Source organism: Ceratotherium simum, chromosome 4, assembly GCF_057802395.1.
Source record: "Ceratotherium simum simum isolate JZ-2026a chromosome 4, ASM5780239v1, whole genome shotgun sequence".
NCBI lineage: Eukaryota > Metazoa > Chordata > Mammalia > Perissodactyla > Rhinocerotidae > Ceratotherium > Ceratotherium simum.
Genome location: NC_141903.1, coordinates 62,316,879 through 62,332,505, shown reverse-complemented (window position 1 = coordinate 62,332,505; position 15,627 = coordinate 62,316,879). Strand labels below are relative to the sequence as shown.

Sequence of the window (15,627 nt, the reverse complement as noted above, 5' to 3'; positions counted from 1 at the left end):
ATACCATCAATCAACTAGATATAATGAACATCTGTAGACTGCTTCATCTAACAACAGCAGAATACACATTCTTCTCAAGCTCACATGGCAGATTCAACAAGATAGATGACATTCTAGACCATAAGTCACACCTTAATAAATTTAAAAGAAAGAAATCGTACAATGTCTGCTCAGAGATCACAATGGAATTAAATTAGAATTCGATAAGAGAAAGATAGCTGGTAAATCATAAAATATTCGAAGGTCAAACAACACACTTCTAAATAATATATGGATCAAAGAAGAAATCTCGAGAAATTAAAAAATACTTTGAATTCTAAATGAAAATGAAAACAAAATTTATCAAAAATTGAGGGATGCAGCAAAAGTAGTGCTTTGAAGGAAATTTATAGCATTGAATGCATATGTTAGAAAAGAAGAAAAATCTAAAATCAGTCATCTAAGTTTCCGTCTTAGGACATTGGAAAAACAGCAAATTGAATCCAGAGTAAGCTGAAGAAAAGAAATAATAAAAATTAGACTAGAAATCAGTGAAAGTGGAAACAGGAAATCAGAGAAAAGCCAACAAAACCAAAAGCTGGTTCTTTGAAAAGATCAATACAATCAGTAAGCCTCTAGCCAGGCTAACTAACAAAAAAACAGTGTGGGCACAAATTAATGGTATCAGAAGTGAAAGAGCAGATGTCACTGTATATCCCATGGATATTAAAAGTATAATGAAGGAATACTATGAACAACTCTAAGCCCACAAATTTGATAACTTAGGAGAAATGGGCTAATTCCTTGAAGGACACATCTGCTCAAACTCACACAAGAAGAAATAGACAATCTTATCTATTAAAGTAATTGAATCATAATTAGTAACCTTCCGAAACAGAAATCAGGCTCAGATGGTTTCAGGCTCAGATTACTTTGCTGGTGAATTGTGTCAAACGTTTAAGGAGGAAATTATATCAATTCTCTACAAACTCTTTCAGAGAAAAGAAACAGAGGGAAACTTCCTAACTCATTCTATGTGACCAGCATTACACTAATACCAAACCAGACAAAGACATTAGAAGAAAAGAAAACTACAGATCAGTATCTCTCATGAACATAGATGCAAAAATCCTTAACCAACTATTAGGAAATCAAATCCAACAATATATAGAAATAATTATACGTCGTGACCAAGTGGGATTTATTTTTTCAGTTATGCAAGGCTGGTTCAACATTGAAAATCTATTAGTGGAAGCCATCACATCAGCAGAATAAAAAAGAAAAATTACATGATCATATGAATAGATGCAGAAAAAGCATTTGACAAAAATCCATCACCCATTCATAATAAAAACTCTCAGTAAACTAAGAATAGAGGGGAACTTCCTCAACTTGATAAAGAATATCTACAAAAAACCTACAACTAACATCATATTTAATGGTGAGAAACTTGAAGCTTTCCCACTAGGATTAGGAGCATGGCAAGGATGTCCTATCTTAGCACTGCTTGTTAACATCATACTGGAAGTCTTAGCTAATGCAGTAAGACAGGAAAAAGAAATAAAAGGTATACAGACTGGGAAGGAAGAAAAAAATGTCTTTGTTTGCAGATGATATTATTGCCTATGTAGAAAATCCAAGAGAATCAATTAAAAAACTCTTGGAACTAATAAGCAATTATAGCAAGGTTGCAGGATACAGTGGTAACATACAAAAGTCAATTGCTTTTCTATATACCAGCAATGAACAAGTGGGATATGAAATTAAAGCACAATACCATTTCCATTAGCATGTCCAAAAATGAAATAGTTAGGTATAAATCTAATAAAGTATGTGCAAGATCTATAGGAGGAAAACAACAGAACTCTGATGAGATAAATCAAAGAAATAATTGGAAAGATAGCCCATGTTTGTGGATGGGAAGACTTGATATTGTCAAGATGTCAGTTCTTCTCAGTTTGCTTTATAGATTCAACACAATCCCAGTCAAAATCCCAGCAAGTTATTTTGTGCTTATTGACAAATTTATTCTAAAGTTTATAGGGAGAGGCAAAAAACCCAGAATAGCCAACACAATATTGAAGAAGGACAAAGTCGGAGGACTGTTACTACCCAAAAAGACACAGTAATCGAGATGGTTTGGTGTTTGCGAAAGGCAATAGACAAATAGATCAATGGAACAGAATAGAGAGCCCAGAAATAGACCCACTTAAATATAGTCAACTGATCTTTAACATAGGTGCAAAGTCAATACAGGAGAGAAAAGATAGTATTTTCAACAAATGGTTCTGGAACAACTGGGCATCCATATGCATAAAATGAATCTAGGCACAGACCTTACACCCTTCACAAAAACTAACTCAGAATAGATCACAGACCTAAGTGTAAACTGTAAAACTATAAATCTCCTAGAGGATATCATAGGAGAAAACCTAGATGACTTTGGGTATGGTGATGACTTTTTAGATATAATATTAAAGTCACAATCCATGAAAGAAATAATTGATAAGCTGGATTTCATCAAAATTAAAAACTTCTGCTCTGAGAAATACATCATCAAAAGAATGAGAAGATAAGCCATAGACTGAGAGAAAAGATTTGCAAAAGATAACATCTGATAAAGGACTGTTATCTAAAATATACAAAGAACTCTTAAAAGTCTGCTAAGAAAACAATCTGATTAAAAAATGGGCCAAAGACCTTAACAGACACCTCACCAAAGAAGATACACAGATGGCAAATAAGCACGTGAGATGTTCCATATTATATGTCATCAGGGAAATGCAAATTAAAGCCTCAATGAGATATCACTATATACCTATTAGAATGGCCCAAATCCCAAACATTGACAGCACCAAATGCTGGTGAGGATGTGGGGCAACAGGAACACTCATTCATTGCTGGTGGGAATGCAAAATAGTATAGCCACATTGCAAGACAGTTTGGCAGTTTCTTACAAAATTGAACATACTCTTACCATAGGATCCAGCAATTGTGCTCCTTGGTATTTACCAAAGGAGTTGAAAACTCAGGCCACACAAAAACCTGCACATGGATGTTTATAGCAGCTTTATTCATAATTGCCAAAACTTGGAAGCAACCAAGATGTCCTTTAGTAGGTGAATGGATAATTAAACTGTGGTGCATCCAGACAATGGTTTATTATTCAGTGCTTAAAAGAAACGAGCTACCATGCCACAAAAAGACATGGAGGAGCCTTAAATGCATATTACTAAGTGAAAGAAGCCAATCTGAAAAGACTACATACTGTATGATCCCAACTGTATGATATTCTGGAAAGGCCAAAACTATGGAGACAGTAAAAAGATCAGTGGTTGCCAGGGGTTGGGGGGAGAAGGGGATGACTAGGTGGGGCACAGAGGATTTTATGACAGTGAAACTATTCTGTATGATACAATGGTGGATTCATGTCATTGTACATTTGTCAAAACCCAAAGAATGTACAACACCAAGAGTGAACACTAATGTAAACTATGGACTTGGAGTGATAATGATGTGTCGTTGAAGGTTCATCAGTTGTAACAAATGTATCACTCTAGTGGGGGTTGTTGATAATTGGAGAAGCTGTGGGTGGGGGCCAAAGGTATATTGGAAATCTCTGTCCTTTCTGCTCAATTTGCTGTGAAACTAAAACTGCTCTAAAAAATAAAGTCCATTAAAAAAAAAGGTAACCGAGTTTTTTTTTAAGGGGATTCTAATTCATTTAATCTATATCATAGTTATTGATATTTTTGTTTATTTACACAATGTTGTCCTCCTTGCCATCAAGAACATTGGTAATACAGCGTGTTAAAAATGGGCTCTGAGATTTTCGTCCAAGTTGCTTATCCCTCTTTTGCAAGGTTTTGATGCTGCTGATTTCTTAGTCTTCTCAGAAGGTATGTTAGAAGTTTTTCAGACAACGTCTAGGACTCTTATTTTTTTCTCAAATGCTATTTAAATGGCTTTTTGACTACAGGGTCAAGGACTTACATTTGTCTAGTCTTTCCATAGAAATAATAACCAAGTTCATGCATGCATGCAGTGATTGTCATGATGGCTGCCTGGCCAACAGTCATTGTTAGATGCATCTTCTTTTCAGAGATGTTGCAATGTCAAAAAAAAAAATTCACGTTAGAACTGGTGAATTATTACATATGTTATAATATTTCTGTACACAGCAAATTAATTTATTCGTATTTAAATTTTAGGTGATGATAATACTCTTTCTTAATTTGTTATTAAGAAATGTTTTTCATATGCTGTTGAATTTATCACTGATTTCTAAACTAATTTTTAATTTATTGTCTATAATTGTATATTAAAGATCAACTGACCAATAAGCAGTAAAGTACATGTCAGTTAATGCTTTGGAGTTTAAGTACCTGACAAATGTAAGTTTAAGCATTTAAAATTTTTTTGCATTTCTTTTTTTGACAGGTTACAAAGACAGAATTAGAGAAATTAAAATCTAGCTATAGACAATTAATAAAAGAAATGAATTCTGCCAAAGAGAAATATAAAGAAGCTTTAGCTAAAGGTATGGCAAAATTATGAAAAATGTTTATTTTAGTGATTTTTATTTTTATCATTTGAAAGTTATCTTTATAAGTAGTGGAATGATTCCACTTAGACAAATTCACATTTAAAAAATATCAAAATAAGCCAAAATAGACTAATTGTCAAACTATGTAATGTCTTTCTATTTTTTTTAAATGATACAAGGTATTTTTGAATAGTTCATACAAAATGGAATTATGTAGCATTTGTAATAGAATGCAAGGAATGTTTAAAGTTTTTTCTCTAGCATCAGATTTACTTATTTAATTACCAACTACTAAATAAGAAAAATGAGGTTGTATTTGTTTAGAAGCCTTTTTAATCCCCTTTTTACCTGTGGTATTTAAACACCATTATAATCAAAAATTCATTTTATGGCTTAACTTTGCTTTCATAGCTTAATTTTATGTGTCTATGTTGTTCTAAAATTTTCACAAGCTTTGAAAGTAAATGGAAAGAGAAACGTATTATTTATGTTTTAAACAGAGATTTGTGGTTATAGTCTTTAAATGTGACTAAACATTCTTCATATTTATATATTTTTTTTAAATGATAAAAGTCGGAGTTTTTTTTTTCTTAAATTTCTTCCTGGCTAGATAGAAGCTTTATTAGAAACTTTATTTTCTTTTGGATCTTAAATTTACCTTTCTCTTTTATTAATGTATTTTCTCTTTGTCTTTTACTTGTATATCATCTTGTTATTTTGTTGAGGTAAATGAAATTAACAGCTCCTAAAAATTTGGATATATCTTGCACAATGGAAATACTGTGTTTTTGTTGTTACTCCCAATAGACTAGAAGAGAAACTGATTTAGATGCGGTTCTCCCGCTCTCACTTCCTACTTCCTCCCTTTCTGTCTTCCTCCTCTTGCTCCTCCCTGCTTCCTACCTCTCCTCTTTCTCTCTGTCCCTCCTTCTCTCCGTTGCCCTCCCTTCTGCTCCCCATCTTCCATCCAACATTTACTTTATGTCTGCCTTTCTCCCTGTCTCCACCCATCCCCCCTTTACTTCATGTTTCTGCTTCTTGCAGTGTTTCTATTGCTTTTTAAGAGAAGATGAATTCATGTTCACAGTTTTCTTATTTTTACTTATTTTTCATGTACCCCAACCAATTTATATATATTTTTTTGCTGAGAAAGATTCACCCTACCCTAGCATCTGTGCCAGTCTTCCTCTATTTTGTGTGTGGGTCGCCACCACAGCATGGTGTAGTTCCGGGCCCGTGATCCAAACCCGTGAACCAGGGCTGTGGAAGCGGAGCTTGCTGAACTTAACCACTGCACCACTGGGCTGGCCCCCCAACCGATATTTTGAGATTATGATCTCTTTATCAATGTAAACACAGCTTTTAAAATGCTTTTGTAATTCAATTATCTAACTTAATATTTAAGTGAAGAAAAGAAAAAAATGTTGTAGTGGAAAGATCCTAGACTGGAGTCAGATAGTCTTGGGTGTAAGTTTCAACACTGTAGGAATATTTTATAGATTTTCCAACGTCTTATACCTAATTATTCCTTTGTTATTTTAAAGAGTACTTTAGATAATCAAGAAATATTTACTGAGCATTGCTATCTTTAAGTTATTGAGAGTCAAACAGTATTTCCTAGGCATTCAAGGAGCTTACCCCTTTCTAGTTGGTATTCTAACTTGGGGACTCCAAGTCTTAACCTCTTTCAAAATTTAGCATTTATACAAGAGATTCCTTGCTAAACCATCAAGAGTAATTTAGAAATAGTTTTGTACATTAAGCATTACTACTCAATCTGTCGAAGTATTTAATTTTATAAAGTTTATTACTTAATGCCTGGTTAGCATTCTCAAATTGGTACCCTATATTGTAAATATCCATCTTTAAATTCACCCAGAGCAAGTGATAAGTTAATCCAACTGTATTGTAATCCAGCTATGCTAAGTATCTCACACTAGGTTTGTATCTTTTGGAGAATGATCAGTTAGAAAAAGGATTACATAATTACTCCCAAGTCTTTCTGATACCTATTTTTAATGAGATAGTTTATTTTTATTTAAAAAATGAGATATAATTCTGGTGTCATAATAAAATTTTAAATATTTCTTATACCTAATACTTATATTATCAAAGATTATTCACAGATAATAAATGTTCTGTGTTACTTTTGATCGGGATGAAACACCATTTAGTCTTGTATTAGTAACAGGAAGGCAACTAGAAAATCTGAAGATCATAGTTTTAATTGGTCTTAAGAAGTGTATTATTTGAGTCTCTTAAGTTAAAACATGTGAGCCTATTTACATTTTTCTTTCTAAAGGTGTTGGTGATAGTATTTTCCTATTTCTAAGAATTTGATTATTTCCACTAAATCAGTTTATAACCTATAGAACATATATATATATATTTTCTTCTTTTTTTTTCTTTTGGTGAGGAAGATTGGCCCTGAGCTAACATCTGTTGCCAATCTTCCTCTTTTTTTTTTTTTGCTTAAGGAAGATTGTTGCTGAGCTAACATCCGTGCCAGTCTTCCTCTATTTTGTATGTGGGACGTGGCCTCAGCATGGCTTGATGAGCAGTGTGTAGGTCTGTGTCCGGGATCTGAACCTGCAAACCCCGGGCAACCGAAGTGGAGAGCGCAAACTTAAGCACTATGCCGCCAGGCCAGCCCTAGAATATATATATATATATTTTTTTGTTTGTTTGTTTGTTTTTTTGTGAGGAAGATCAGCCCTGTGCTAACATCTGCCAATCCTCCTCTTTTTTTTTTTGCTGAGGAAGACTGGCCCTGGGCTAATATCTGTGCCCATCTTCCTCCACTTTATATGGGATGCTGCCACACCATGGCTTGTCAAGGACTGCATCGGTGCACGCCTGGGATCCGAACCAGCGAACCCCGGGCTACCGCAGCAGAGTGCACGCACTTAACTGCTTGCGCCACCCAGCTTGCCCCTAGAATATATATTTTTAAAATAAGCTCTTATATATAATTATGTTTTATGCGTGAGACATATGTAAATTTCTTTTATAAGCAAAACTATCTTTATACTCATATTTACATGAAAAGTATAAAATTATATTTTTGAAAACTTTGTTTCTGTTTTCAAACTGGTTCTATATGTTTAACATGGAAATAGGAGTTCTTTTGTGAAGTTATTTACTCTGTATAAGGATGATGTGACAGCAAATTTTTCCAACATTTACAGGCTTTATGTCAGAACCTTAGTTCATCTGGATAGGCCAGACCAGAGCATTTCTGGAATAGACCCTAGGGACTGCTGGGGCACTGGCAGTGGATACCCAAGCTATGGCTCTGCTGAGTATTAGTAGGTCTTGGAAAAGCTGTTTAAAACCACAGTCTGACATATAGCATTCAGCTGGAGAAGACAAGGCTTTGGGAGAGACAGGACTTGGAAATAATTCCTATGGTAAGGGTTAAATTCGGATTTGGTAGAAAATGGGTTTGGAGTCAAGGGCTCAGTTACTGCAACTGGAGGTTCAGCAGCAGTAGTAGATCAGCAGGAAGGCTGGGTTGATGCTGAAATTCCAAACTCCTGACCCCTGGTGTATGGATTACACAAAATACTATAAATTTTGAATGTTAGAATATATATCCAAAGAAACACTAATTTATGTTTAGTCTAATGTAAAATATAAACTCATTTGCAATATGAACGTAGCATCATTTAAATTAAATTTTTTTGGTAATATACCTTAAATATTAAACTTATTTTGCTCTGTGCTGTGTTGAGGGAGCAAATATTTGTCTTAAATTGACTTTGACTAATTTGGACGTTAACTTATTGATTATTGTTTATAACATGTACATGGAGAATAACCAAAATAATTTTAGCCTATTGAGCTGAATAATTTAGAGTGTTTCTTGACAGCATAGAATAACAAGTTCTTAAATGCAAAATACACCAGTTTTCCTTTCCTATTGCCAGATTAAGTTCTGAATACTTTTAGCTGGTTAAACATATAGTTAGGTTTAGTCATAAAACAAATTTTGTGAATCCATAAAGCTTGTATCTGAACTAAGGTTCTGACATAATGGCAGTAAATGTTGGAAAAATTTGCCGTCAAATCATCTTTTATAACGAGTAAATGACTTCACAAAAGAACTCCTATAGGATCATATCATCTATGAATAAAAACAGTTTTACCTTTCCTTTCCAATCTGCATCTCTTTATTTTCTTTTTCTTGCCTAATTTCCCTAGCTAGAACCTCCAGTATAATGTTGATTAGAAGTAGAAGGAGCAAACATGTTTGCCTTTTATCTGAAATTAGGGAGAAAGTCTTTCACCATTAAGTGTGAAGTTAGCTGTAGTTTTTCAAAGACTTTTTTTTTCAGGTTGAAGAAGTTTCTTTCTATTCTTGCTTTAAAATGGATGTTGGATTTTGTCATATGCTTTCTTGTATCTGTTGAGATGAATATTTTTCCTTCTTTTTAGGTTGATATTGTGAATTATTTTGATTGATTTTCACTTTTTTCAAAATATTACACCAATCTCACATTCCTGGGATAAACTCCTCTCGGTCAGGATGTATTCTCATTTTTTATGTTGTTGCATATGGTTCCCTAAGTTTTTCTTCGTAATTTTTCATCTATGTCTTTGTTTCTTGTAATATCTTTGTCTAATTTTCACATAAGGGTAATGCTATCTTCTGCATGATTACCTCCTCCTCAATTTTTTAGAAAGATTTGTGTTCCATTGGTAATATTTTTAAAATATTGGTAGAATTGACTTGTGAAGCCCTCAGGGACTGCTTGTTTTCATTTTTTCCTTTTTTGCGAAGGTTTTAAACTATAAATTCAATTTCTTTAATTGATATAGGGCTATTTAGTTTATCTGTTTCTTTTTGTTTGAGTTTTAGTAGGTTGTATCTTCCAAGGAATTTGTCCATTTCATTTAAGTTGTTGAATTTATTGGCATTAAGTTGTTCATAATATTCTCTTATTCACTTTTTTATATTTGTAGAATCTGTGGTGATATTTTCTTTCTCATTCTTGATATTGGTACTTTGTGTCTTCTCTCTTTTTTTCCTAATCATTCAGGCTACAGGTTTATCAATTTTATTAATCTTCTCAAAGGTCTACTTTTGTCTTCATTTCTTTTTCTATTTTTCTGCTTTCTATTTAATTGACTTGTTCTCTAATCTTTATTATTTCCTTCCTTCTGCTTGCTTTAGGTTTAGTTTGTACCAATTTTTATATTTTCTTAATGTGGAAGCTAAGATTATTGACTTGAAAACTGTCTTCTTTCTTGATACAGGAATTTGTACCATGAATTTCTCTAAGTACTGTTTTAGCAACATTCTATAAATTTTTATATATTGTGTCTTCATTTTCATTCGGTTCAAAATAAACTTTCTAATTTTATTTTTCTTTTTTTTTCTTTGATCCATAGGTTATTTAGAAGTCTGTTATTTAGTTTCCTAAAGTTTTGGCATTTTTCTAGAGATGTTTCTATTTTTGATTTATAATTTAATTCCATTTGGTCTGAGAATATTCTTTTTATGACTATTCCTTTTAAATTTATGTCTACATGTCCTATGGCCCATAGTATGATCTGTCTTGGGTAATGCTTCATGTTCATTTGATAAAAGTATGTATTCTGCTGTTGTTGGTTGGAGTGGTCTATATTGTCAGCTTGGTCCAGTCAGTTAATAGTATTATTAAAATTTTTTATGTTCCTACTGATTTTATGTCTACTTGTTCTATCAATTATTGAGGGCAGTTGAAATCTCCCCTATAATTGTGGGTTTGTCTTTCTCCTCATAGTTCTGTCAGTTTTTTGCTTCATGTATTTTGAAACTCGGGTATTAGTTGTATAAGTAGTCACGATTGTTAAATCCTCCTGATGTCTCCTTTATCGTTATGAAATGACCTTTATTATTCCTGGTAGTATGCTTTGCTGTGTTATCTGTTGTATCTGATATTAATATAGCCACTCCAACTTTACTTTGATTAGTTTTTATTTGGTTTATCCTTTTAACCTGTTTCAGTCTTTATTTTTGAAGTGCATTTCTTGTAAGCAACATATGTTTAGTGCTTGTTTTTCTTTTTTTTTTTTTGTGCGGAAGACTAGCCCTGAGCTATCATCCGTTGCCAATCCTCCTCTTTTTGCTGAGGAAGGTTGGCCCTGGGCTAACATCCATGCCTATCCTCTTCTACTTTATATGGGATGCTGCTACAGCATGGCTTCACAGGTGGTGTGTCGGTTCGTGCCCGGGATCTGAACCTGCGAACCCTGGGCCACTGAAGCGGAGTGCACACACTTAACCACTACGCCACCGGGCTGGCCCCCGTTAGGTCTTGCTTTTTTATCTTGATAATCTCTACCTTTTAATTGGGATGGTTAGACTATATTTAATGTGATTTTTGATAATTTTAGGTTTAAATCTGTCATTTTGCAGTTTGTTTTCTCTTTGTTCCATCTGTTCTTTATTCTCCTTTTTCTTTTAAGATTCCTTTTTAATCTCCTTTTTTTCATATTAGCTATAGCTTTTTGTTTTATCTTTAATTTACTATTGTATACCTTCAAGTGCTATTATACCACTTTGCATATATGAGACCCTTAAAATAGTAGAGTCTTTGGTCTTTGTACTATTGTTGTGGTACATTTTACTTTTGCATATGTTGTAAACTCCACTATATTGTTAATGTTTTTGTTTTTATTTAAACAGTCAATTACCTTTAAAATTACAGCAAAACATCTCATATATTTATCCATGTAGTTATCTTTTCTAGCATTCTTTATTACATCTGGTATAATTTTACTTTTACCTGAATGACCTACTTTAACATTTCTTGTAAGTCTTTAGGTAATAAATTCTTTTGGCTTTTGTACATCTTAAAAAGTTTTTATTTCACCTTCATTTTTGAAATATATTTTTTGTTGGGTATAGAATTCTCTTTTTGTAGTTTTTTTTCCCCTTCAGGTCTTTAAAGATGTTGCTCTAGTGTTGTCAATGAGAAATCTGCTCTAATCCTTATCTTTGTTGTTCAGCACGTTTTATTTTCTTTTGGCAGCTTTTAGGATTTTCTTTGCATCATTGGTTTTGAGCAGTTTGATCATGATGTACCTTGCTGTAGTGTTGTTTTTTTCCCCCTTGTGTTTGTGGTTTTTGAGCTTCTTGTATCTGAAAGTTTATAGTTTTCATCAAATTTGGAATGCTTTCGGCCATTATTTCTGCACGTATATTTTCTGTCTGCACCTCTCTTTCTGCTCTCCTTTGGAGACTCCAGTTACATGTATATTAGGCTGCTTGTAGTTGTCTCACAGCCTACTGATGCTCTGTTTATTTTTTTCCCTTGTCTTTTTTATCTTTCTGTTTCATTTTGGTTAGTCTTTATGGCTATGTCTACAAGTTTGCTAATCTTATCTTTTGGAATATCTGGATCTGCCTTTAATCTTGTGCACTGTATTTTTCATCTCAGGCATTGTAGATTTTGCCTGAATAATTATGATTTGAATCTTTTCTTAGATCTTCCATGGATCTATTTAACACATTAACCTAAGTTGTAAAGTCTTATTGGACTTCATCTTCCTTCCTTGTTTGTTCTGAGAGTTGTATGAGTTTATTCATTCCCAGATTTTTTTTTGTCTCACTGTAATCCCCCACTTTTATGTTGTAGAAAATATACGTTATCTTTACCTATATACCTTCACGCAGGCCCTTGTTCTTATGCCGTGTAGTACTTTTTTGCAAAGTTAAAAAATATTTTTTAAGAGTAAATGTAACGTATGCTAATTTTATAAAATGTAAGCAATACCATATTGACCCGTATGGTATTGAATTAAGTGAATTTAAATATGCTTTTGTTTTGAAGTTTTATAGTTTACTTGAAGATATACTGCAGTATTGGAAAAGATGTTCAGAATAACTGCCTCATAGTTAGGTATTCTGATGGCTAGAGTTACACTAGGGTTTTATATTTACCAAGCCTCAAAATACCCATGAAAGCATTTGTGGGGGCTTCTTTTACGTGGTAGAAGTCTGAATGCTTCTGCTTTATCACACATCATATTCAGGAAAAGGAAACAATACAAAATGAGCTACTCCACATTACATATGCCCATACCAGTCAGTCTAGAGAAGTTTGAAAGGAGCTCTCTTCACCCATTTTATAACAAGAGTGGGGAAACAAATTCTCTTTCAAATTCTTCTTTCTCTGTGAGAAACAAAAAAGAGTGCTAAGGGATTGGTAAACTTCCAGATTATTTATAAGCCCTCACTTACTCTAAGCAGACAGAATAAGAGGGTGCGTACTGCTGGAACTGTGGGGAATTAGCTGCAAGTCTCATTCAAAAGTAATTTTTTCCATAATTGAGAAGTAGATTTTCTTGAATTGCCTCTACATGCATTATGAATAGTTCTGTGATATTTTATAGCCATTTAAAATTGATTAGATCCATTGAGTTGTCTCTTTAGAGTACTTTAATTATGAAAACCAGTTTGAAATGAGTCCAGACGAGACAGATGGTTAAATTTGTGTTTGAATAAATCCAAATTTAAAAAAATGAATAAAACTTTTTAAAGGCTCTTTTAGTTGATTTCCTCATTTAAGCCAGCAAGAATGGCAACTGGCCTTCTTACTTAATAATCTCTAAATCTTGGAAATCTTTAAAAATCAGAATCATGTATGGATAATGCATGGAGATCCTCTAGAAAAAGATTCTGAAATTCAAAATTATCTCTCAGTTCAACATACAAAAGAAATGCATTTTTTTTAAATAATTTTATTTATTTATTTATTTTTTCCCCCAAAGCCCCAGTACATAGTTGTATGTCATAGCTGCACATCCTTCTAGTTGCTGTATGTGGGACGCAGCCTCAGCATGGCCGGAGAAGAGGTGTGTTGGTGCACGCCCGGGATCTGAACCCGGGCCGCCAGCAGCAGAGCGCGCGCACTTAACCACTAAGCCACGGGGCCGGCCCAAGAAATGCATTTTAGATACAGAACTTGCTAAAGACCAAAGCAGAGTTCAAGCTATGTTTGTTGATCATCAGTTCTATTGAAGTAACCTGAAAGTGAGAGATTTTCTCTTTTTTGGGAGCTACTTATTAATAAATGATCTATCAGCAGCTAACTTATGGCATGAATGCTTTTCACTGCATGGAGCTTAATATGATAGGAACTTTACAAGGTCGTAAGGAGTAATGGCACTCTTAGTTATTACTCTAATTTGCACTGGGTTAAAGCTGCAGAAATTGGAGTGACAGTTATAATATTCTCATTATATGCTAAAATATTATGGGGGATGGACTATGCTACACGATTCATTTATATTGTGGAGATAACTTCCTAAAAATAAAATGAAAGCACAATAATTTGATTTGTCCCAACTTTGCTTAGTTTTATTAAATAAACAAAGCTAAGTTTCACATACAAAGGGATTAAGAGAAGTTATATCCTTTGCTGATTTTCCTCTATATTTTATAGGTGAGCTCCTTAACAATATTAGTTTTGGACTTGATTACTAGAAAGATGATATAAACAGATGTGGAAGGTAAAATTGTAATCTTTCTATAACTTTTAACTTTTTAAAAATTTTATTTGTTTAAATTTATTTTTTAAAATAAGAACTATATCAGTTCATGCATTTTCTTGTTATGTGCCTGGCACTGTTATAGGGATTGCAATAGGGATATTGTAGGTAAGAAAACACAAAAATCCCTGCCTCCATTAGCCTTACGTTTTAGAACAGAAGATAGCTAATTAATAAATAAGTGAAACATATAGTATGTTAGATGGTGATAAGTACAATGGAGAAAACACAGTAGGTAGATAGGGTGTTGGGAGGATGATCAGGTTAGGTGTCTTGGAGAAAGAGACATTTAAATGAAGAGTGAAAGAAGTAAGGGATTGAAGCATGTGGTTTTCTGGGGCAAAGAGAACTCCAGGCAGAGGAAAGAGCCAAAACAAAGTCATTGAAATGGGATCATGTCTGACTTATGTGAGGAGTAGTACAGACACTTGTGTGGCTGGAGCTGAGGGACTGATAAAGGAAAGGTGTGAAGGTATGAAATGAGATCAGAGAGGAAGAATGATGGCATGTGGTAAGGAAGGCATAGATGATGTAGCATCTTGGTAGTTCTTTTAAAACATTTTGGCTTTTACTCTGAGTGAGATGGGAAACCATTGGAGGGTTTTGAGCAGAGGAATGATATGAACTAACATTTTAACAGGATGATTCTGATAGCTTTGTTGAGAATAGTCTGAGGAGTGGGGGAAGGATGGAAGTAAGGAGGCCAGTTACTTCCAGGCTATTGGAGTAATCCAGGCAACGGCTCCTGCTCGCTTGCACCTGGAGGGTAGCAGCAGAGGTGATGAGAAGCAGTCAAATTCTGAATATACAGTTGATTCTTGTTATTTATGGTACTTATGTCCTATAAAATCACCATGAACACTAAATTAGCACTAGCTGATTACTGAGTCGTTGTTCCTTGTGGACATAACATGAGGGGCTAGGTCCTTGTAAGCATGGCCACAACATTTTTGACAATTGATCAATACATCACCATGTTGTATAGTGTGTTTCTGTTTAAAGACATTTTATTTAATATATATTGTTGATTCATTGCATGAACTCACAGCTAACAGTGGTATAACTCATGATTCAAGAAAACTATCTAACATGTTTTCTCTGTAAGGCACATCACAGATTCTTAAGCATAAGAATACTGGACAGCACTTCAGCACTATGCTTGGGGGCATTTTAAATAGCAAAATCACCAACAAAAAGCACAAAAATGCAAAAAATGTGAACCAGATAGACTGCAAAAAGGAGAGTATGAGAGCTAAAAGAAAAAGGCAGAAAATAGCCTTGTTCCATCTCAGTTGGGAATGTGTGCATCAGGTGACTTTTTTGCTGCTCTGCGCATGTGCAGGACTGCGATTGACCTGGAAAGCACTGCGTGTATTGATTTTGGAATTACACATAAATTTTAGGCAGTAAGCAAATTCAGAAATATGAAATCCATGGATATTGAGGATCAACTATATATTGCAAGTAGAGCATAAAGGATTTGCTGATGAATTGGATGTAGTGTGTAACAGAAAGAAGTAAAGGATGATTCCAAGATTTTTGGCCTGAGCAACTGGAAGGAT

At 33.9% G+C, this 15,627-nt stretch overlaps 1 protein-coding gene across 11 annotated transcripts in view; it reads left to right on the top strand.

The window, feature by feature from the left end:
* FER (FER tyrosine kinase) overlaps positions 1–15,627 on the top strand; it is a 461,529-nt gene that overhangs the window by 91,823 nt on the left and 354,079 nt on the right. For all 11 annotated transcript variants that reach the window (XM_087429943.1, XM_087429938.1, XM_087429940.1 and 8 more), the window contains one exon: positions 4,420–4,519. In XM_087429943.1, coding sequence (XP_087286069.1) covers positions 4,420–4,519 — 100 coding nt within the window. The remainder of the gene's footprint in view (positions 1–4,419; positions 4,520–15,627) is intronic.